The 21,760-nt window shown below is 49.6% G+C and overlaps 9 protein-coding genes across 9 annotated transcripts; 5 read left to right on the forward strand and 4 right to left on the reverse strand.

The window, feature by feature from the left end:
• Positions 1–348: 348 nt before the first annotated feature.
• TRUGW13939_00079 (uncharacterized protein) lies at positions 349–2,066 on the forward strand (the record flags this gene model as incomplete). The annotated part of the gene is made up of 4 exons (XM_035483294.1): positions 349–435; positions 491–521; positions 599–740; positions 800–2,066. The coding sequence occupies 4 exons, from the start codon at positions 349–351 to the stop codon at positions 2,064–2,066; spliced, it is 1,527 nt and encodes a 508-aa protein (XP_035339187.1).
• Positions 2,067–2,084: 18 nt separating this feature from the next.
• On the reverse strand, positions 2,085–4,673 carry TRUGW13939_00080 (uncharacterized protein; the record flags this gene model as incomplete). The annotated part of the gene is made up of 6 exons (XM_035483295.1): positions 2,085–2,379; positions 2,466–2,850; positions 3,238–3,520; positions 3,587–4,090; positions 4,150–4,351; positions 4,417–4,673. 6 exons carry the CDS (start codon positions 4,671–4,673, stop codon positions 2,085–2,087), a joined length of 1,926 nt encoding a protein of 641 aa, XP_035339188.1.
• A 1,755-nt stretch (positions 4,674–6,428) lies between these two features.
• Positions 6,429–7,835, reverse strand: TRUGW13939_00081 (uncharacterized protein; the record flags this gene model as incomplete). Its single annotated transcript, XM_035483296.1, has 3 exons — positions 6,429–7,315; positions 7,419–7,707; positions 7,770–7,835. 3 exons carry the CDS (start codon positions 7,833–7,835, stop codon positions 6,429–6,431), a joined length of 1,242 nt encoding a protein of 413 aa, XP_035339189.1.
• A 1,268-nt stretch (positions 7,836–9,103) lies between these two features.
• Positions 9,104–9,950, forward strand: TRUGW13939_00082 (uncharacterized protein; the record flags this gene model as incomplete). Its single annotated transcript, XM_035483297.1, has 3 exons — positions 9,104–9,381; positions 9,457–9,705; positions 9,764–9,950. The coding sequence occupies 3 exons, from the start codon at positions 9,104–9,106 to the stop codon at positions 9,948–9,950; spliced, it is 714 nt and encodes a 237-aa protein (XP_035339190.1).
• Positions 9,951–10,657: 707 nt separating this feature from the next.
• On the reverse strand, positions 10,658–11,768 carry TRUGW13939_00083 (uncharacterized protein; the record flags this gene model as incomplete). The annotated part of the gene is made up of 3 exons (XM_035483298.1): positions 10,658–11,578; positions 11,645–11,668; positions 11,724–11,768. 3 exons carry the CDS (start codon positions 11,766–11,768, stop codon positions 10,658–10,660), a joined length of 990 nt encoding a protein of 329 aa, XP_035339191.1.
• Positions 11,769–12,186: 418 nt separating this feature from the next.
• Positions 12,187–13,326, reverse strand: TRUGW13939_00084 (uncharacterized protein; the record flags this gene model as incomplete). The annotated part of the gene is made up of 1 exon (XM_035483299.1): positions 12,187–13,326. The coding sequence occupies one exon, from the start codon at positions 13,324–13,326 to the stop codon at positions 12,187–12,189; it is 1,140 nt and encodes a 379-aa protein (XP_035339192.1).
• An 834-nt stretch (positions 13,327–14,160) lies between these two features.
• Positions 14,161–15,386, forward strand: TRUGW13939_00085 (uncharacterized protein; the record flags this gene model as incomplete). Its single annotated transcript, XM_035483300.1, has 2 exons — positions 14,161–14,713; positions 14,764–15,386. The coding sequence occupies 2 exons, from the start codon at positions 14,161–14,163 to the stop codon at positions 15,384–15,386; spliced, it is 1,176 nt and encodes a 391-aa protein (XP_035339193.1).
• A 493-nt stretch (positions 15,387–15,879) lies between these two features.
• On the forward strand, positions 15,880–17,686 carry TRUGW13939_00086 (uncharacterized protein; the record flags this gene model as incomplete). The annotated part of the gene is made up of 2 exons (XM_035483301.1): positions 15,880–16,380; positions 16,451–17,686. 2 exons carry the CDS (start codon positions 15,880–15,882, stop codon positions 17,684–17,686), a joined length of 1,737 nt encoding a protein of 578 aa, XP_035339194.1.
• A 731-nt stretch (positions 17,687–18,417) lies between these two features.
• TRUGW13939_00087 (uncharacterized protein) lies at positions 18,418–21,701 on the forward strand (the record flags this gene model as incomplete). The annotated part of the gene is made up of 4 exons (XM_035483302.1): positions 18,418–20,038; positions 20,099–21,124; positions 21,176–21,621; positions 21,675–21,701. The coding sequence occupies 4 exons, from the start codon at positions 18,418–18,420 to the stop codon at positions 21,699–21,701; spliced, it is 3,120 nt and encodes a 1,039-aa protein (XP_035339195.1).
• Positions 21,702–21,760: the final 59 nt, after the last annotated feature.

Here is a 21,760-nt window from a genome sequence, read left to right on the forward strand (position 1 = left end):
CCAATAGTGACGAGTTACGCCGAAAATACTAATAGTACTAACGTTGGTTTGATATGTTTTCCGTCCTTCGCATGTGTCCTCCCTCCATGCAGTAATTAGTAGTTAGTAATTAAGTTAGTTACTACAGAGTACCAAGTAGTGAAACACAGCGAACTGCTCGCCACGTGATCCAGTACGCTCACCGCCTTACGTACCCTTCGCACTAGGCCAACTCGGGCAGCGGCAGAAATGCAGCACGCGATTGGCTGCCGGCCGGGACATCGCCTCTACATAATGCGGGGAGCAAAAAAGTGACGACGACAAACCTCATTCTCCTTATTCTGGTGAAAGCGTATCGCAAGCTCCATCATGCCAAAGCCAAAATTCCTGTTGAAAGAAGCTGGGGCCGGCGGCAAGAACAAGCAGAAAAAAAAGAAGGGCAGGCTCCAGCACAGCGTGAGTGAAATCTATTTTGAAAAGCTGCTATCGGTATTGACTTGTTACATGCAAGGATCCCGAAACTGCAGATGAATTCCTGGCCGGTACGCATACCCAATACACCACCACTACATGCAACTTTGAGTCATTTTCATTTCCTCAAAACTAACCAGCAGTCCAGCTGGCGTCGACCAGGAAGAAGGCGGCGAGAAATGGCGAGCCGGAGACCCCGTCAAGGCCATGCGCTTCTTCATGCGCGCCATTGAGATCTACGACAACGGGCTCAAGGAATACACCCAGTCGTTTGATCTAGCTTACAACAAGTACATCCATCCTGTATATTTCAAAGCAAAACAAAACTTGACGAGATTTCTGCGTCTAGAGCTCGCGTTCAGTACGAGATTACACAACACCCTAAACTTGCCGCCCAACTCCCCGCTCCACAGGTCAAAATCCTTCACATCGCGTTGCAGTCGCATCGAGACGCTCTCGTCCTCGAGCAAGACAATGCCGATGCCTTGTTCAACACTGCCCAGGTTCTCACCAGCATTGCAGAGATCTTGACCGAATCAAAACGTCCAAAAGAAACCCATCTCCAAGAGGCCCTCAAATACCTGCAAGAAGCGCTGGAGTTATTCCAGAGATGTCTCGTGTTACAGGAACTTCGATACACAGAATCCCAGGAGCAGATTAAGTCAATGGAATTAGGGGAACTGGATATTCCACCCGACGCTGATCGAGCAGACGTCTCGCAAAATACACCGGAAGAGACAGAAACCGAAGAGTCGCCAGGAGAAGAGCAATGGGCTGCAGTTATCGAACCCGTCACAAAAGACACATTGGTAGACACGGCAGTCGCCCAGTTGGAGACATTATCGACTCTGTGCGGACTGCTTGCTTTGGACGGTGGCAACGGCTTGGCCTGGGTGGAAGAGTATTCATACGAGCTTTTGAAGACGAAAATTGCCGCCTATGTTGAGGGAACAGACAGGCATAATGAGGTCGCCCTGGCTCGTGCACAGTTCGTGGCTGCTTTGACCGAAATCCTGTACCGAGGCGGGCGAGTCGACGTTGAAACATATCAAAGAGAGCTTAGCAGCGCATTCCCACCTGAGCTCGACTTGTCAGATGACCCAGAAGGTCTTTGCAGCAAAGCCGAGGCTCTCACATCATTCAACTCTGCAATTGCCGACAACCCTCCTATAGCCAGTGACGAGGAACTGCAAAGATCAGTGACATTGCGCTGGCAAGGGCTGACCACTGCCTTGGAAGCATTGACCGCAGCTTCTAAGCTGGCTACAACGGATAACGTCTGTAAAGTTCATATCGCCAGGGGAGACACCGAAATGTCACGGTGGCGACTCGCCGGTCCTCCTTGGGACTACAAAGTGGCGCAGGAATATGCCGCGACCCTTCTCAAAAATGCTCAGACATATTACCGTGGAGCTGCCACATTAGCCCGTAGGGACGGTGCCGCGGAAGAACAGGAGGCTTCCTGTAAAGAAGCCTTTGCCGCAGCTTTGGCTGGAGATGAGTCGAAATTAAAACAGCTGAAAAGCGCCGGATCCGACAAAGTCCTGACCGTTGTCCAGGATATGGTCGAGGACGGCCTAGTAGCGCCAACGGATGCGGAGCCTTTGGTATACTGATGTTCTGTCGTGACCCTCTCAGACAGCGGTTCTCTTTTTAATGTCTTCATCGACCTGCATGCTTTTCTGTCGCAGGCTGTGTTCCTTGCTGTATTGCGTCGATGCCTTGGCTGAACCTTCCAGGTCGGCCATGACGGCTTCTAGGCCCGATAGCAAAGATTCCATTTCCTTGCGCTGAGCAATGATCCTGTCCGCAAGCTCTGCGTTTTGTGACTGCGTCGTTTCGAGTTTAGCATTGAGGCTGTCTTGGGCATGTTCGAGAAAGGGTGCGAGATGAGCCTGGTAGAGACCGTCGGCACCCAGCATATGGGGACTATAGATAATAATAATAAAAAAAACATATTAGCCCAGGTTAATTCCTTTCCTTTCCTTGTAAACAAAAACCAACACAAAACATACGGTACTGAACTCTCGCTCTCCCCGCCATCCTTTCGTCGCCTCGCGTCACCTACCAGCCTATCCAGCTCGTTCAACCCCTTGACGACCTCTCGCTCCTTCAGAATTTCATTGAACTCGGCCGTTGCACCCTCTTCCAGTTTGGCGTTCAATTGCCGATGCACCGACTCGAGACTGGCCGGCACATACCTGGCCGGCGTCGGGAAACAAGTAGCAAAGTTCTCGTACGAGTTCGCTTTGACGGTGGCCCGAAGCGCCTTGTGGTAGATGTCCTGGAAGCGCGAGGCGCGCGGGCCGGGTGTCACGGCGACGGGGGCGGAGGGAGTGTTATCGTTTGCGGCTTGCTGCGACGGGCGGTCGTCTGGGGCTGGCGAAGGCATTTCGAAGTCTTTATTCAAGCGTATTTTCTGTTCTTTTTTTTTCAAAGAGTTGGAGGTGGAGTCGGGGTTGGAGGGGAACAAGTGAGGTCAAAGTTGGGGCCAACGCGACACGCGCCGCGCCGGACTCGGGCCAATCACAACAACATTCGCTGAGTAACTCTACACATTATTATTATTCCTACAAAAATATCCTACGAATACTCGGTCGTCCAATGTTTCAATTCAAAGAGAGAAAAAATATCAATCCCCCAATTATATTCCAATATATGAAATTACAGTCTCATATAACAAATCTTTCCGCCAACCAAACGCCAAAACATCAGACGAGAATATTCATCAAATCGACTCGGACCTTTCTGGCCTGTCCTCGTGCGATCTCGCAAACTGCCTGATACTCTCAGACTCTTCAGAAGAGCCGACACTCGCCAGCCCAGAAGACTGCTTCAAGTGCTTTCGGTTCATCTGCCTGAAATTCAACGGACGTCGTCCAGCTGCGTAGCTTCGGCGGCCACGATCACGGCGAAGGAACTTGGTGATCAAAGACCATGAGATGGCAATGTAGATGATGCTATTCCAGAAGCCCTGCAAGGGAAGAACAATTGCGGAAGCAAGCTCGAGTCCAAAACTGACAGAGTTTGGACGAGCCAGACTGTACACGCGGTTGATGGTTGACGGGACCTGTGGACGACGAGGTATTAGCAAAAAGACTTTGGGGCTTGTTTACAGCCCGATCGATATTCTCACCCATGTGACGAGAAGCGCAATGAAATAAAGTATGGCATATTTGCAGTATGCCCAGGCGGCCGCACTGGTCAATGCATTTCTTGCGTTTTGCCCTGCTGCTGATGCCGGGGGGACAGGCTGCTTAATGGGCGCCATTGGGATGCCATCCCCTCTTTCCACCGTCACCGAATATCTAACATAGTTCTCGGCAGCTCCTGATATCCGTTCCGACTCTAAATCTCCATGACCGTGGCCGTGAGCCTGTGCAGTGGTATCTTTGGGACCATTTGCGTGTGCCGCCTCGCTAGTAATGCGGACCACCTTGGATGCGTGAATCTCAAACGCACTGTCAATAGTTCCTTGCTGATCCGCACTGCTGAAATTGTGGAGAAGACGCCGGTTCCGATATATATGCAGACCGACGCGGATATATATGGTAAACGTCAAAAGAATGATAAACCACGTTGGTCCGTAGAAGACGGCAATGCGGAGGACGTCCCATGGGGTAGATACCCAGCACCAAAGCTAAGAAGCGCATGTCAGTCTTCTGGGCTAACGCAGGTGCTTGACGTGAGCAAACTTACCACTGCTGATCCATAAATGGGGCCCTTGGAATCGCTCTTGATGAAGAAATACACAAACGACGGAATGAATGGCACCCCGTAGCACATTATCGCATATTTCCACTCTATACTTCGCAGCCTCGAGGCGTCGTATTTTCGGAAAAAGGTCAAGTAGACGTTGCACGCCATGGCAAATGTCCACAAGGCATCGGCTGGCATGAACCTACATACATTCATCAATCTTCTTGTATCAACTTGGCTCTCACACAGAGAGACAGAAGGGCATACCATTGAATGAAAAAGCCCTGAAATAGGCAAAGCGCAGAGTATTGACCGGCCAATACTCCAGATCGCGAGACTAGAGTAGCTGCATTGGTCATGACATTGCCCCAAGAGGCATAGAACACTAGACGAGTGATGGGTTTGCGAAAAGACCGCGAGCATAGGAAAGTGCCGATGACAAATGTCGTTGTCACGAGAGAGAGAATCGATGTGGTCCTTTCAGCTACCATGATGGCAGACAAGGCTGAATCGCTCAGAGACATTTTCGGCCAGAAGGTAGAGGGATAAAGGGGGGAAATATCGATATTGAGAGAGATAAAGCTGGTTCAGTATGATCGATTCAATGCCAAATTACCAGTTCACGCCGTGGAGGCATCAAGACAACCACAAGATACATATAACAAAGGTTTTGTTATTGGATCAGAGCTCTAGGGGCCACGAATACACCTGGCAGTTGAGGAAAGAACCTGATGCTACGAGTCTGGTTCGTGCTGGCTGAGATCATGGTGTGCAACAAGCAACATTAATATTGACAGGCCGAGACTAATTTCCAGAAGAAATTCAAATAGCAGACAAAGGCAGAGGATGCTGTGCGGGGGATGAAAACTCTCAATGGACAAAAAAATCCTTTTCGACAAACTCAACGTTCGGGATTTGCCTAATCCTCGGTCCAACCCAACATTGGGGCATTTCCCATTTCCAGCGTACATTATTAGTGGTGAACTTTCGATGAGGGGAGATACTGATTGGACTGCCTTGGGGGTTGTGCGACTGTGCTATCCAGTATCCTTGTCATTTAGGTGACAAGGCTCGCATGCAGGCCCGCGCTTGGGCTGGATTAATTTTTCAAATATTATTATTGAAAACTAACCCCGGTATTTTCTGAACTATGCCTGCTAGTATCACTCAAGCCGATGAACCCATGTATACCTCCGTAATTACTGCGTAGTATCATAGCTCGGTACACGTCAGGGGTGAGGACATCTTCGGATCTGTCCGGATTGGAACTGCTCGCATTAGAACATTGAATACTGATCGGGGAGATCAGCTTGTCTGCCACATCTATGGTGTTCTACGCCAAATGCGCTTGCTCGAGCAATATGTTCAAACCCGCGCTACTACCAAACTCGACCGATCTGGGGCCTCGCCGACTGCTGGGAAAGAAAATAATGATAACAAAAATCATACCACACCACACCACATCCGAAACGTAGCATGATTGCGAACTGTGCGGAGAAAAAATTCGCCTCGAACCAAATTGCGGGGGGATCGGAGAATCGTTCATTACGCAAGCCACTCTTTTTAGTGCCTCGTTCAGGGTCGAATAGTATTAACGATACAAATTAAATGGCAATTATATATTGGCTTGGCTCTACCAATAGGCATTGCCTGACTGTGTTTATCCGTGTATCGACAGGGGTATTCGATTAATAACCTCCCGGCTGTTATGGGCGGCATTGAAATATGTCAGGTCTGGTTACTTCGGACGAGATAATAGCTCTTTAAGCCTGGCCCAGGGGCTGATGTCACACCTGATCCTAATCGATATGGTCGCTATGTACCAAATACAGGGATGTATCCAGAGCTGGCTCTCCTGAGAATTTCCTTGCTCCATTTACAGGCCGTCTAGGATCTAGTAACATAAATATCAAAGATAATAATACCCCAAATAACTAGATCAATTATTGTTAAGCATTATCAATATAAAACGGATATCAGTTCATTACTGCTGTGTAATTTAGCTAGTCTGTTTATACATGTAGCCTTGACCTCAATTCACTAAAAGCTCATCTCTGTTCCACAGGACCTATTTTTAGCTTTTTAAGGCTTGTCGCATGTTGGCTTTCAATGTTAGCGTTCAGTATCGCTCATCAGGAGTTCGGATGGCCCACAAAGAATGATAAATAATGTCAAAAAGACGCTTATGTGCCGAGACATGGAGTTAACGGCCCCTGAACAAAAAGTAAAATAGTCGAATCTGCGTTTAGGGTGATGGAGTAAGATGCTTTGATAAGTAGTCATTCGGCTGAAGGTTCAAACAAAGTCGCTTTCCAGTCTTCTCCCCACCCTTCTAGTCGCTCTTCATCCCATAGAGCATATCCCCAATCCCAGTCTTTGCAACGTTCTCGGTTTTCTTTGAATGACCAATACAATCGTCGCCGCGGTGTATGGGACACTAGCCACGACACTTTCCAACCAATATTAGGCTGCTCGTGAGAAGGTAGTGTGGACCAGAGCTGTTCGAACTCTAGTATATCATGCTGGTTTAGAGGAATTCTAGGGCGTTTGTTAACCCAACAACTGCACCATTGGGGAATGGCTATGTCTTCAGAATAAAAAGCCGAATTAGCAATTACCAAATTTCGCCGGAGCAGACGATCAGCATTCAGAACACGGTAGAGGAATCCCAGCCCTACCGACATCAATATCTCGAAATATCCATCATATTCCGCCTCATAACACTCGACGTCGACGAAAGTGTTACGCTTCGGACGTTCTTCCTCGGACATACTTTGCCAATGAAGATGGCATTCAATATTAGGTACGAGATTGCGAAGGTCGGTAGCAATTTCTTTCGAGATAGGTTTGTATTTGTCTGTCAAATATGACCATACGCATCCCAGTTCTTCACATTCCCAGGGAAACATTATGTCCCAAAATAAGGTATGATTCTCGTAATCAGTATGAAGATGCCAGTCGTTTTCTTCCTCCAAGGCTGGGCTTTTATCAAACCAACATTGTTCACGAATTCCAAAAATATTAAAGAAGATTTGCAGTCGACATAATCCCCTCATGAAACGGGGTTTTTCGGTGTCGGATAAGTCAAGAGGTAGGATTTTTTGGTGCCATTGAGTAGGTTCAAGTTGTATCCACCTAGGTCGTGGTGCGTTTTTGGCGTAGTCTTCTAAAAAAAAAGTCCAACATTCGATATAGGTGAAATATTTGTATAATTTCTTCCAGGCTCCTAGGCTCATCCAACTGGATTGACGGTGTGAGACCAAGCTTACGAATCTCTTCTTTACGACGCCAAGCATCTAATAAGGCAATAGCTTCTTCTTCGTGAAAGTTCAGCCATAAACCTTTGGACCGTACTGCAGTTATTCCATCTGCGATGTCAAGAAGGTCTCCGTATTGTCTCTTCAAAAGAGAAGAGAGTACCTCTTGTCGCACTCTACAGTATACGTAGTAGAATTTTGGTGATGAAAAAACGAGCGACTTTAGAGAATCGAAATCCGGTATTTGGTGCAAGACGAGGGCAAGTACTTCTGGGGGGAAATACTCGAGAGACAGTTTGGCCTACGAGGAAATCAGAATATGATCCATTTCAACGTTCTCAAGGTACCTAGAGGTCTGGTTACCGTGGTGGTGGGCACAGTTTGCTGAGGAGCAAATGGTGGTAGAAATTTCGACGTCGTATTTGACATTTCTAAGCCATTTACTATGCACTTAACTCTATGTTAGATAGTGGTTGGATGACTGGTATCGAGGACTTCAATGTTGGTTTATGTCGATTCGATCAATTTATATAGTTACTGGTGGAGCTGGCCAAGTCTCTTAGATGCTTTCAAATAATTGATTCATTTATTGCTGAAACATTAGCGCACGAACTCTTTGAATTTGATACTCATAGTCTATAAATGGAATCAAGTTATGTTTCAGGTTCAGGTCTGCAACGAGGCTACATTGTAATCGTGGAGCGAAGCTCTAGAGACCCCGAATGTCAAGCAGATTGCGTCGTTCACTTTTGTGGGCCTGTGGGATTTTCAACGGGTAATAGAGATCTATTTATTGATACTAAAAATAAAAAATTTCTTTAGGTTAGCTTTAAGGCTAAAAATTTCAACTGTTTGTTTTCGGTTAGCTTTATGGCTTTATTTATACACACTAAAGATTTGAAGGTTTTTTTGTTTGCCTTTGCCTTGGGCCTTCACTCCACGTTGCCATTTGTAGTTTTGTACCACATTCCATTTGTAGATCCCGCCCATTTGTAGATCCCGCCCATTTGTACCAGTCTGTTTGTACCAGTTCATTTGTAGGCCCCGTCCATTTGTACCACCCTACGGAGCACACCCCTGTAGTGCTCGGAACCTTAAATACACATGTATATACACATGTATAAGCTGGCAATACTGCGAAACCTAGCATATATATATCAAAATGGCTTTGTTTGCATATCTATCGAGAGCTGTTTTAGGGCAACTCATACCTTCTAGGAGTATATGTGTTGACAAAACTTGTTTCTTTGATAGTATACCCCTGTTGTTTGCCTCACCAAACATGCATGTGATCCACAGCTTGTTTGCTCCCATGCAAGCTGGGCAAAATCCTGGCTCAAGAAAAAGAAAGAATAAAGCCTTGTTTCTTTCATATTATCCGTTATCTCGGTGTCTGCCTCAACAAATATGATCTATATCTTGTTTGCTCCGATGCAAACTGGGCAAAATTCTGACTCAATAACTACGAATAAAAGGGAAACAGAACGTAGCTCTTTCCCCCTTCATTCTCATTCTGTATGAATACTGTCATCTTGAAGTGCATACAGAGAGAGATGCCTCTTCTCTTCATCTTTTACCTTCCTATATCTCTCTCCCTGTCTCTCTCCCTCTCTTTCTCTCTCTCTCTGTGCTATCCATATCGTCTCCAGAATACCAAACAGAATCAACGGTATTCGCTGAGATCAATACCTCCCAGTATGGATGTTTATCGGTGGAACAGAGGTCCAAAACCGAAACATCATCTATCAGATACAGAAGGAGATCTTGCTGGCCGACCGAGAGGCCGCAAAGCAGAAAAGGGATATCTATTGCACCTAAAAGCGGATAATCACACCATAGGCTACGAGATTCCATCCGCAACAAAGTCCACGATAGCACTCGATATATCAGAATCGACGGGACACTATGCTCCTATACCAGCACCGGACCACCATGGTCCGAATTTCGAAAAGGGTCCCCTCCAAGCAGAGATTCGGTAGGAGTCTGGAATGATGAGCATCTGGAATTCCGAAACAAATATTCAAAACGTTCCCTACCGGCCAGAATTCAGGGGTCGTGCTCATTCAGTTCACGGACCCATCTTCCATCATCGTCTTCAAAGTCGATACAAAATTATACCGGAAAAATGGACTCCTCAGATGGATGCTGAGTACCACGAGTACAAGAGGCTGAGTAATGCTGAGCGAGTCCATAAAAAGGCTATTGGCGAGGCAAATAGAGACTTGCCTGCGGATGATAGAGAGAAGGCTATTATTGAGGCTATCTCCCACGCAAAAGCAGCTGAAAATCAGGGAAAATTGTTAGTCTGCCATTTGTATTTGGAATAAATACACTTGAAGCTGACTTTGTGTTTTTAGGACCGCACAAGCGCGACTGGGCTTTGCCCAGAAATATCCGCAGAGTTATCTAAAAAATGGTATCGGAAGTCACAAGGAGGAAATCGAAAATCGTGAGAAGAGTATAAAAAGATTGGCAGAGAGAAGGAAAGTGCTTAATGATATTCTTTATCGATGGGTTTTGGCGGATTTCGAAGGGTGGAAATGACACAAGAGAATGGCGATCGCCATAATAGTTAGATTATTTTGGTTTGTTTGGACAGTCAAAGTACGCTTTCCTTTTCAAGGAAAATTCCCATTTAGTAGGGAAATCCAAATATTTCCTTTTTGGGTAATTATCTAGACTGCTAACGTCAACGGGGCACGCACGGTACTGAGCCAATCACACGTGATTATTTACTTCATGTAGATATAAAACTTCTAGATGAATTTTTGTCTGAGACAAGAGAGGTTCATTCTGCGCGCATTGGAACTATTTGGTTGTGGTTGTGGTTGTGGTGGTTGTGTCGAAATGAAATAGACGGGTTCCACGTACGCTAGCCCCTTCATCTATGATGAGGCACCCCGAATGGTCTGGAGACCCTTTCGCTGGTTATCTAGTGTGAAAAACTAGTAGAATCAACACGGTGTCTGTTTTCTTCCCAAAATCGAGAAAGAAACACTTGAAGCACAAGAATATATTTATTTCATTAAACAGACTAGGCCCGAATAGTGGTGTAGTTCTGATGCGCCATATAAACTGGGAATAAGAAACAACGAAGCATAACCAATAAATATATTTGAAAAAAAAAATACGACGAATGAAAACGGATAAACCAACCCCTCCTCTCCGGTATAAACGCCTAGCTCTTGCAATATTGTGATACCCGTGAAACCCCAATCTAAGAGATTCAAGAGTCTTATTTCGTTTTATAATCAATACCCTGGTTGCGCTGCAACTATTTTGCCGTAGCCTGCGGCCATCTGTGATTGCTGATGCTGATGCTGTTGTTGCTGCTGCAACTGCGCCTGAAGCTGGGGTAGATCATTGAACCACGGGTGTCGCAGGGCATCTGCTGCGCTGATGCGCATTTCCGGGCGGAGCTGCAGCATGCGAGTCAGTAGATCAAGACCGAGCTGGTCGATTTGCGGAAGAATGAGTCTTAGGTCCTGGGTAGCGTAGACGTGGAAGTTGGGCTTGTATTCCGGGAATTGGGAGATGCCGGGCCACGAGCGTTCGGATGGCGTGCCCATTAGGCGGAAGATCTTCTGGAGCTGATCTTCATTGGTCGTGCCAGGGAAGAGCGGGCGTCCGGTATACATCTCTGCCATGATGCAGCCGGCAGACCAGATGTCGATGCTCGTGTTGTACGTGCGGCTACCTAGGAGAACATCGGGGGCACGGTACCACAGCGTCACGACTTCGTTGGAAAAGGTGTTGACCGGAATGCCAAAGGCACGGGCGAGACCGAAATCGGCGAGCTTGAGCTGGCCCTTTTTGTTGATCAGCAGATTTTGCGGTTTGAGATCACGGTGCAAGACTCGGTTGTCGTGGCAAAAAGCGATGCCTCGCAGGAGCTGGTGCATGAACGACTTGATGGTGATGTAGTCGAGAGAGCCGTGGTCTCCCTTGGTGTCCATGTAGCGCTTCAAATCTCGGTCCATAAACTCAAACACCAGCATCAGTTTATTCTCGGTGTGGATGACGTCGTAGAGCGAGACGATGCTCTCGTGCTTCAATTCTTTCATCAGCGAGATTTCTCGAATCGCCGTCGATGGCGTTCCTTCTTCTGAATCCAGGTGAATCTCTTTCAGAGCCACCATTTCTCCTGTCTGTCGATTGCGGCCCTTGAAAACCTATTTGGGAGGGGGAGACGGTGGTCAGCCAGACTTCCTTTGGTAGTTATTTGCGGTTCCACTCACAGTCGCATAGGTGCCTTCACCAAGCTATGACCATCGTTAGCACGAGACTACCACCGAACGACGAGGGGGTTTCCCTCACCTTCTCCAGCTGCTGGAAGGAGCTGGGTTGCTGAGGCTTGTCCATGCTGCGCGAGTATCCTCTGGTGGGCTGGCTGGGCTGGGGTGCGGAGTAGGGCGACAGGAAGGACGAGGAAGAAACGAGGTCGGCGGCGGTGTTGAGAAAGGTAGCACTCGGTCCAGGCACTGGTAGCAGACTGAGCAGAGGGATAAGGAAGAGGAGGAGGAGGAGGAGCAGGAGGATTATTTCTGTCGTTCCATGTCGAGCGACGACTTAACAGGAGCCCCGCCTCAACTTGGCGCCGCGCAACGCCAATCACGGGCCGGAGGGCAGCCATTCCTTCAATTTCCTTGCATATTACTGCTAGAACTTAGCGCTACGTAGCACTAGTGCTAGTAGTACTACTGGTGGTAATTATTATTAGAAGCAGCTTTAATATCTGTGATTTCTACTCGCGGTCGCGGATTCTATTTTAATGTACTATCTATACAAGCGGCGGCAGTCTGGACACAACCTCAGGGAGGACCATCTCCGACTTGTGGTCGCAGCGTACATGGTTCTGCATATACCGCTCGCCGAGGAGCTCTCCAAACAGCCGGGACTCGTTGCGGACTCCGCCCACGTTGACGATGCCAATCGCCATCCCCCTGTGGTGTGCTCGTTCCACTAAGCGCCATGCCGAGTAGGTTGCCAGGCTGCTGCCCATGACCAGGAGCCGGCCGGCGTCGTCGATGGCTTCTTCGGCTGCAGTGCGGACTACAGGGCTGGTCGACTCGCCAAACATGATGACGGCCGGCTTCAGAATGCCCGCGGTCGATGGCGATGCCCACGCGCCGTCGCTCTCCGTTTCCACGAGTCCGCGCGAGCCGTCTTTCAGCACCGGAGGATGCGCCAGACAGTGCGGGCATGCAGGGTATCGGAAGTGCGAGTACGGGGCGTGAGGGAGGTCAACATCGCCGTCCGGGTTGAGCTTCAGCCCTCGCCTCTGCTGCTCCTCCCGGTTGTTCGTGTCCAACGCACCGGACTCGAGCATTTCGTGTAGAAAATCGGCCCAGGCGGGATTCAGCCGCGTCAGAGCCTGCTGAAACTCATGTCGCGGGAGTTGGTTGTGGCAGTTGATGCACACGACAGACCGGAGAAAGCCATGCAGCTCGATGGTCGCCAGACCCGGATGGGCGGCCGGGTGGAACGAATCTACATTCTGCGTCACGACGCAGCTGATATAGCCCTTTGCCGCCAGCTCTGCAATGGCCCGGTGCGTAGAGTTCGGCTTCGCTTTGACCAGGCCAGGCCAGCCGACGAAGCTGCGGGCCCAGTATCGTTTGCGCGATTCGTGCCGTGTCACAAACTCGTGATAGTAGGTCGGCCGATAAGTCTTGTTCCGAACGTACGTGCCGTTCTCCCCCCTGTAATCGGACAGTCCGGAGGCGACCGAGATGCCGGCGCCGGTGAGGAAGACGGTCTGGCCGTTTTTGCCTACATCGACGCCCTGCAGAAAGGGCGATGGGGGAGCGGAGAAGAAGGCGGCCACAGCATCGATGGCGCCGGCGACACTGCTCGCGGTCTTGGGAAAGACGATGGCGGGGGGCAGCGGGTTTGTGTAGGGAATCCTCAGCGGAGACATCGAAGCATGGCGGTGGACGACATGGATTGATGTGGAGAAGAAGAAGAAGAAGAAGGAGAAATCACAATTACTGTGTTGAGTGTCGAGTGTTGAAGAAGCTATTCCGCGATTAGTCAACTCCGGGCGGGCGTGCCGTTACCGTATGGGGATGTGCCCGGAGGAAGATAAGATGAAACACCTGCATTATTATTCTTACTATTATGTGAGGACGTAAAGAAATGGCGAGCGCTTGCGTATGCTGAGGTAACGCGTGGTCAATGACATCATGCCAGGGCTCAAAAGCGTTTCGTAAAAATATCAATGGCCAATTGATATTTTAACCTTTTTTTTCTTCTTCAGAGAATAATATTATCGACTATAATAATAATAATAACACCAAGCCAGTCACGCAACAACAATTACAATCCCTCGGGCCAAGACCGGATTCATTCCCGCCACAGCCCCGTCGTCTCCGCCTGCTCCCATGTCTCTGAAGATTCTCGCCTCCGCAAACGCCTTTCTCCAGCAATAATAATGCCCTGAGCCTGGCTGTCGCAGAGGGACCATCACAGAGACCAGCGTGTCCCCTGCAGCGCGTCGTCAGCTTCCCACCACCATCGCGCTTGGCGTTGTCTTATTATTAAGATATTAATGCCTCTTCTGCTGACGCCGCTGCCAGGCGGGGGCCGGCACTTGCACGTCCTCCTCGCTCGTCACACGACAACGCGGCGTCTTCTCCTCTGCACCGCGACACCGCATATAAATAATCGCACGACAACCGCGTCGCATCGACATCGTCGACCCTTGCTCCCTGCTTGTCGCCATCTGCCACTCCCTTCTCTTGCCGCTTCGTTCATGACGGCCCAAAAAAGGGGCCATGCTGGCCATGGTCACCACCACCATCACCACGACAACGTCTACTTGACGTCCAAGAACAAAAATGACGCCGGCGTGCGCATCACGCGCATCGGCTTGCTCGTCAACCTAGCCATGGCGATTGGCAAGTTCCTCGGAGGCTATATTTTCCACTCGCAGGCCTTGATCGCCGACGCCTACCATGCGCTCACCGACATGGTGTCGGATTTCATGACTCTGGGCACCGTCGCCTGGTCGCTCAAGCCCCCGAGCGAGCGCTTCCCTAATGGATACGGCAAGGTCGAAAGCCTGGGCGCGCTTGGAGTCAGCTCTCTTTTGCTGTGCGGCGGCGTTTTCATGGGCCTCAATGCAGGCCAGGTCCTGCTTTCGCAATTCTACCCGGAGGCGTTTGAAACCCTACAACATGCCGGCCTCCTTGTACACGCCCATTCGCACAGCCATAGCCATGACTCGGAAGTCGTGGGTCCCAACATTAATGCAGCATGGCTGGCAGCTGGGTCAATCGTGGTCAAGGAATGGCTCTATCGTGCTAGTAAGTTTACTCCTGTCCTCTTCGTTCCTTCAGGCTAACGCAGGTTGTAGCAATTAAAATCGCCAAAGAGCGCAAATCCTCCGTCCTAGCGTCAAACGCAATGCATCACCGAATCGATTCGCTCACAAGTGTCGTCGCCTTGGCCACCATCGCCGGCGCCCATGTTTTTACGAATGCGTCATGGCTCGACCCTGTCGGCGGGCTCGTTATTTCCTTGATGGTGATTCAAGCAGGATGGGGCAACACCAAGACAGCACTTTTGGAGCTTGCAGACACCACCGTCGACGATGAAATCAAAGATTCCGTTCGCCGTGCAGCTTCCAAGGCACTGGCACAATCTCCCGTTCCAGGACACGTCGAGATCCGAGATATCCAGGGCATGAAATCAGGGCAAAACTACCTCGTGGAGATCGAAGTAGCAGTGCCTGGCTCGTGGTCCGTCCAGCAATTCCGCCAACTCGAGGAGACTCTGCGGGAACGAGTCGGCTCAAAAGTGCGCGGCGTGCGCCGACTCAAAGTGCGAGCTGTGCCGCAAGAGCTGCAGGGCATCAGTTTTACCGAAGAATTCATCCCGGGGGACGTGAGCCCTCGGAGCAGCCCTGAGCCCGAAGAGGACGAGAACCACTCTCACCAGCACAATTCGAATTCCCACGAATCGCATAAACGGCGTTGACCACTCGCTCGAAAGCAATCGATAGACATCAGCGTCCTTTCCAAACTACGTATCAGGGCATTGTGTCCATAGATTTTGTGTATTATCTGAAGCGGAAAAATGTAATAGTATCATCTCATCCACAGCCAAACCTGGACTGTTTTGTTTTACCCGTAGTCATATTAAGCGACCGGCTAAATGCGTAGCGCTGGCGGCGGGGAGCGATGGCGGGGTGGATTCTTATTATGCATCAACTAATTAATTACCTTAGCAGATCCATGGCGCGCTTGCAATCCTTACATCATCCGTGAAAAAACAAGGACTTTTTTTAAAAAAAAATTTCTTGCTGTTGAAACCCATATATATCCATGCAATTTGGCCTTGTCACCTGAATCGGCCCTGGTCCGATTGATCCTCCGCTTTAGCTCCCAGTGCTTTCCCCGCGATTGTTTTGTTACCGACAAAACCACAAAACCACAAAACCACAAAAAAAAAACAGAAAACAGTCCTCAAAATGGCATCAAAAGGCCCCCTCTACATCGGGTTCGACCTCTCTACCCAGCAATTAAAAGGCCTGGTGGTCTCGTCAGACCTCAAGGTCGAATATGAAGCCAAGTTCGACTTTGACGCCCACTCGCACGGCTTCGATATCAAAAAGGGCGTCATGACCAACGAGGCCGAGCACGAAGTCTTTGCTCCCGTCGCTCTCTGGCTGCAGGCCCTCGATTGGGTGCTCAGCACACTCAAGGATCAGGGCCTGGATTTTGCGCGTGTCAAAGGTATTAGCGGCGCTGGCCAGCAGCATGGTAGTGTGTATTGGAGTCGGGATGCTGCGGGCTTGTTGCAGGGACTGGACAAGACCAAGACCTTGCAGGACCAGCTCGAAGGGGCCTTTTCCCATCCCTTCAGTCCCAATTGGCAGGATGCTAGTACGCAGAAGGAGTGTAATGAGTTTGATGCCTATTTGGGAGGACCCGAGGAGCTTGCTCAGGTTACCGGTAGCAAGGCCCATCATGTGAGTTTTCTTCTTTTCTTCTTTAAATGCATCGTTTTTCTATATGCTGATATATAACTCTCGGATATAGCGATTCACCGGCCCTCAGATTCTTCGTTTCCAGAGGAAATACCCAGAGCAGTATAAGCAAACCTCGCGCATCTCCCTGGTGTCCTCGTTCTTGGCCTCGCTCTTCCTCGGCACCATCGCGCCCTTTGACATCTCGGATGTCTGCGGTATGAACTTGTGGAATATCAAACAAGGCGCATGGGACGGCCGCTTACTGAAGCTGTGTGCGGATACATCTGGTGTCGATGATCTTAAGCAGAAGCTTGGAGATGTGCCCGAAGACGGTGGTCTCCATCTGGGAAAGATCCACAAGTACTTTGTGGAGCGTTATTCCTTCAATCCGGATTGTACCATCATTCCTTTTACTGGGGATAACCCGTCTACAATCCTGGCGCTTCCCTTGAAGCCTTCCGATGCCATGGTATCGCTGGGAACCTCTACTACGTTCTTGATGTCGACCCCGAGCTACCAGCCCGACCCTGCCACTCACTTCTTCAACCATCCGACTACACCGGGGCTATACATGTTCATGCTGTGCTACAAGAATGGAGGGCTTGCTAGAGAGCACGTGCGTGACGCGATTGACAAGAAAGTGGGAGAAAGTGTGCCGAGCGGTTCGTGGGCCAATTTCGACAAAGCTCTCCTCGAGGCCCCCGCCATGGGCCAGAAGAGCGCCTCGGATCTGATGAAGATGGGTCTCTTTTTCCCGCGCCCTGAGATTGTACCCAACCTGCCGTCTGGCCAATGGAGATTCAATTACCAGCCACAAGACAAGAGCGTCACCGAGACCACTGCTGGCTGGGACCAGCCCCTCGGCGAAGCCCGTGCCATTGTCGAAAGCCAGTTCCTGTCCCTTCGGCTCCGTTCCCGAGGACTCACCACGCCTCCTGCCAAAGGTCTCCCCGCCCAGCCCAAACGGGTTTATCTTGTCGGTGGAGGATCCCGCAACAAGGCGATTGCCAAGGTGGCCGGCGAGATCCTGGGCGGCCACGACGGGGTGTACAAGCTCGACGTCGGCGAGAATGCATGTGCGCTTGGCGCCGCATACAAAGCGGTCTGGGGCATTGAACGGCAAGGAAACGAGACCTTTGAGGACCTGATTGGGAAACGGTGGCGTGAAGAGGAGTTTGTCGAGAAGATTGCAGACGGCTATCAGCCCGCGCTGTTTGACCAGTACGGCAGCGCAGTGGAGGGCTTCGATCGCATGGAGAAGCAGGTCGTGCAGGAGGAAGAGTCTCGCAGGAGGCGTGGCAACTAATTAAACCTGTATTTAGCTGTTTTTCTTTTTTGGGCAGTGCAAATAGTTGACGAATAGACATTACTAGAGTTCAGAGCATTAGTTTGTAGCTAGTCAACTGGCATGACGTAGGTTGGCGGGGGTGAGCACTGAGCGTATTCGCAGGCACAGCAGCACCGCTAGTTATAAGACGCTGCAGGGGGTGGGTGCAAGGACACAGAATAGGGCGAGCAAGAGCGCAAGAAGATATCGCCAGCTACAGACAGACTGGAGAAGATTGGAAGTGCTGGATGCAGCCTGGATGCAGCCGGAGAGCAGATTTAGCGTGCCCGATCAGGCTGGCGGGCGGCACTTTCCCTTTTTTTTCCACAAAACAACCGCTCCGATCGTAATAATACAACAAACAACCGCTCGTTTCGTCTCGTCGCAGAACTACACGCAGATAACATTAACCAAAAGCGAGAGTGAGTGTCTGGCCATGCAAGGGCTCCTAGCGGCTCCCACTAACTATGTTGTGCGTAGTCTCCTCTGGTTTATCGATCATGGCGCTGTAAACTCGCCTGCGTCACTAGACAACTCGACATGACCCAGCGCCGTCGATGTGTCCACCCCTTCTCACACCACGCCCTGCTCGCATCTAGGCTCAGACCCTTGATTTTATTGTCCTCGAGAGTCGTCTGTCCTCGCCCGGGCAGCTTAGCTGCGATACAATGGAAGACCAGGTAATCACACGAGCTTGCCCCGCCCCCTCCATGCCTCCAAGCTCTGTTCCTCGACTGACCCCCTCCAAAAAAATACAGGTAGCAAATGCCATCGAGATTGCCTCGAACCCTGCTTCCGAACATTCCTTCAAAACACAGGCTTTCGAATACTTGAACCAGCTCCGCTCGGACCCGTCGGGATGGCAAGTTTGCTTAGCCATCTTCACCAAGACGCCACGACACTCGGATATCGTTCGGCATGTCGCGCTCGAGGTCGTCAACAGCGCCGCCCAGGCTGGGATTATTGACCTGCCAGGTTTGCAGTATATCAAAGATGGGCTGATGGAGTATCTACGCCAAGCATACGGCAGCGAAGGGTCAACGTCCGACGGCGCCGCTATCCAGAACAAAATCGCCCAGACAATCACCTACCTGTTTTCCGCTCTCTACAGCAACGGCTGGGAGAGCTTCTTTGACGATCTCCTCGGTCTGGCCTCCACTAACCCCTCCGCCAACCTTCGGGACAACGCCCTAGGCATCATTTTCTACCTGCGAGTTGTCAACTCTATCCATGACGAAATCGGCGATGTGCTAGTTTCACGCTCCCGTGTAGAACAGGAAAAGGCAAACACTTTGAAAGATTTAATTCGCCAGAGGGACATGCAAAAAATCGTTGGCTCTTGGCAGGACATACTGACGCAATGGCAAGACAGCAATGATCAGGTTGTGGAGCTGTCCCTCAAGGCTGTCGGCAGCTGGGTCAGCTGGATTGACATTGGCTTGGTAGTTAACCAGACTATGCTGGACTTGCTCTTTCAACAGCTGTCTCGTGCACAAAAATCTGATCTACGGGACGGTGAAGAAAAACTCCGAGACGGGGCTATCGATGTGTTTACCGAGATTGTGGGCAAGAAGATGAAGCCCGAGGATAAAATCGATATGATCATATTCCTGAATCTCGATGGTATTGTGTCTCAACTCTCCGGCAGCCCGCCTCTGAACGAGAACCGTTTCACCTCCAAATACGACACCGATCTTGCCGAAACTGTCGCAAAACTGGTGAATATCATCGTGTCCGATATTGTCCGCGTCATGGACAACGACGGGGTAAATATTGAAACAAAAGAAAAGGCAAACACTTTACTTCAATCTTTCCTAGTACACGTTTTGCGATTCTTCTCGGACGACTATGATGAGATTTGCTCCACCATCATCCCGTGTCTTGTGGACCTTTTGTCTCATGTGAGAAAGGTTGCCAAGTCTCACCCTGAAACGAAGAATCAACATGCACCCATGTTACTGCCAATTCTGAAAGCCATCATCGCGAAAATGCGATACGACGAGACTTCTTCATGGGGAGATGAAGACGATCAAACCGAAGAGGCTGAGTTCCAAGAACTCCGCAAGAGATTACACGTGATGCAGCAAATAATCGCTGCCGCAAACGAAGAGCTCTATATGGATGCTCTTTCAGAAGTGGTTGGGACGACTTTTGAAAATCTACGGCAGACAGGCGGTCAATTGGATTGGAGGGACCTTGATCTGGCTCTACAGGAGATGTATCTGTTCGGTGATCTAGCCGTCAAATCTGGCGGGCTTTATAATAAGAACAAACCCAACAGTCCGGCAGCCGAAAGACTAATCGAAATGATGACAAGAATGGCTGGATCTGGTGAGTTCTAATTTCCGCGGATAAGCCTCACCCATTCACGTGCTAACTCGCCTTGCTCAGACATCCGGTGCTTCACCCACCCTGCAACACAGCTGCAATTTATGGAGAACTGTGTACGCTATAGCAGTTTCTTCGAACACAATACCCACCTTATCCCTAGTGTTCTAGAAAGTTTTCTCCAATTCGCACATCACCCCATGAAACGCGTTCGAACTCGATCTTGGTATCTCTTTCATCGTCTGGTGAAGAGTGTCAGGTTTCATATCGGTGACGTTGCTCAAACGGTAATTGAAGCCGTGAGAGATCTATTAGCCATTCACGCAGAGCTGCCATCGGAAACCGAAGATGGAGACGACATGTCATCCGCAGACCATGAAGGCTCCGCCGATGCCTTTTTCACAAGTCAACTGTATCTTTTTGAAGCTGTTGGATCCCTGTGCTCGAGCCAAGCTATTCCCGGTGACAAACAAGTCTTGTATGCACAGTCAGTAATGAACCCTATATTCGCTGACATGGAGCAAATTTTGGCCATTGCCAAGACTGGAGATGAACGCTCCTTGCTACAAATACATCATGATATCATGGCTCTCGGAACCCTCGCTCGTGGATTCTTGGACTGGGTTCCAGGCACCATGGCCAGTAATAGGCCATCCACAGTCGAGATTTCGGACGCGTTTGGCCAAGTAGCTGAAGCTACTTTGGTGGCTTTGGAATCTCTCAAGACATATTTTAATATCAGAACCGCAGCCAGATTTGCATTTTCCCGTCTTATTGGAATCGTCGGGCTCAGAATTCTTCCGCAATTGCCCAGGTGGATTGATGGCCTGCTCACGGAGACATCTTCAAAAGATGAGATGGCTCTGTTTCTGCGATTATTGGATCAGATTGTCTTTGGTTTCAAGACCGAGATCTATAGTATTTTGGATACCCTTCTCACCCCTTTTCTTCAGCGGGTGTTTGCCGGCATTTCTGACACGACATCGGGTACTGATGACGAAATCCAACTTGCCGAGTTGAAACGGGAATATCTCAGCTTCTTGTTGGCGCTGTTATCAAACGACCTTGGGTCTGTAATCGTCAGCCAATGTGAGTATAATGCCTTATGCGGAACTGGATATGTGTACTGATTCTGATTAGCCAACCAATCAATCTTCGACACGGTCATCTCTACTATTGAACACTTTATTAGAGATGTGGATGATTATACCACCGCTAAAATGGCATTCACTGTTCTTTCAAGAATGGCAGTCGTGTGGGGGGGTTCTGAGACAGCTCAGAATGGTGTCACTGCCTCTCAGGGCGCTATCCCCGGATTCAATCAGTTCATGTTTACTCGATTTTCGTCGCTTTGTTGGGTTCTCCCAAGCTCCAGCGGCTTTAACCCCAAGGATGCTCTGGCAAGGCAAGTACTGGGCGAAGCTGGGGGTTTACAACAAACGATTTACACCAAGGCTGGCACAGAGTATGCAGATTATCTCCGGAGTCAGGAACTTCCTGGGGTGGGTATGGGGCCAGAGCTGGTTGAAGAATATGTCAATGCTTTATCCCAATTCGATGCAAAAGGGTTCCGAGCATTTTTCCTGGTACGTTGTATGAACTTTTTTTAATGGAAACTATTTACTCATTGGTCAAACAGTCTTTCATTCAGCGCTTCAGTTCATAATACCCAATTTCACGGCCACCGTCATCCTTTTTTATCACTGATTGTACCACCCAAGGAAG

This window comes from Talaromyces rugulosus, chromosome I (assembly GCF_013368755.1).
Source record: "Talaromyces rugulosus chromosome I, complete sequence".
Taxonomy (NCBI): domain Eukaryota; kingdom Fungi; phylum Ascomycota; class Eurotiomycetes; order Eurotiales; family Trichocomaceae; genus Talaromyces; species Talaromyces rugulosus.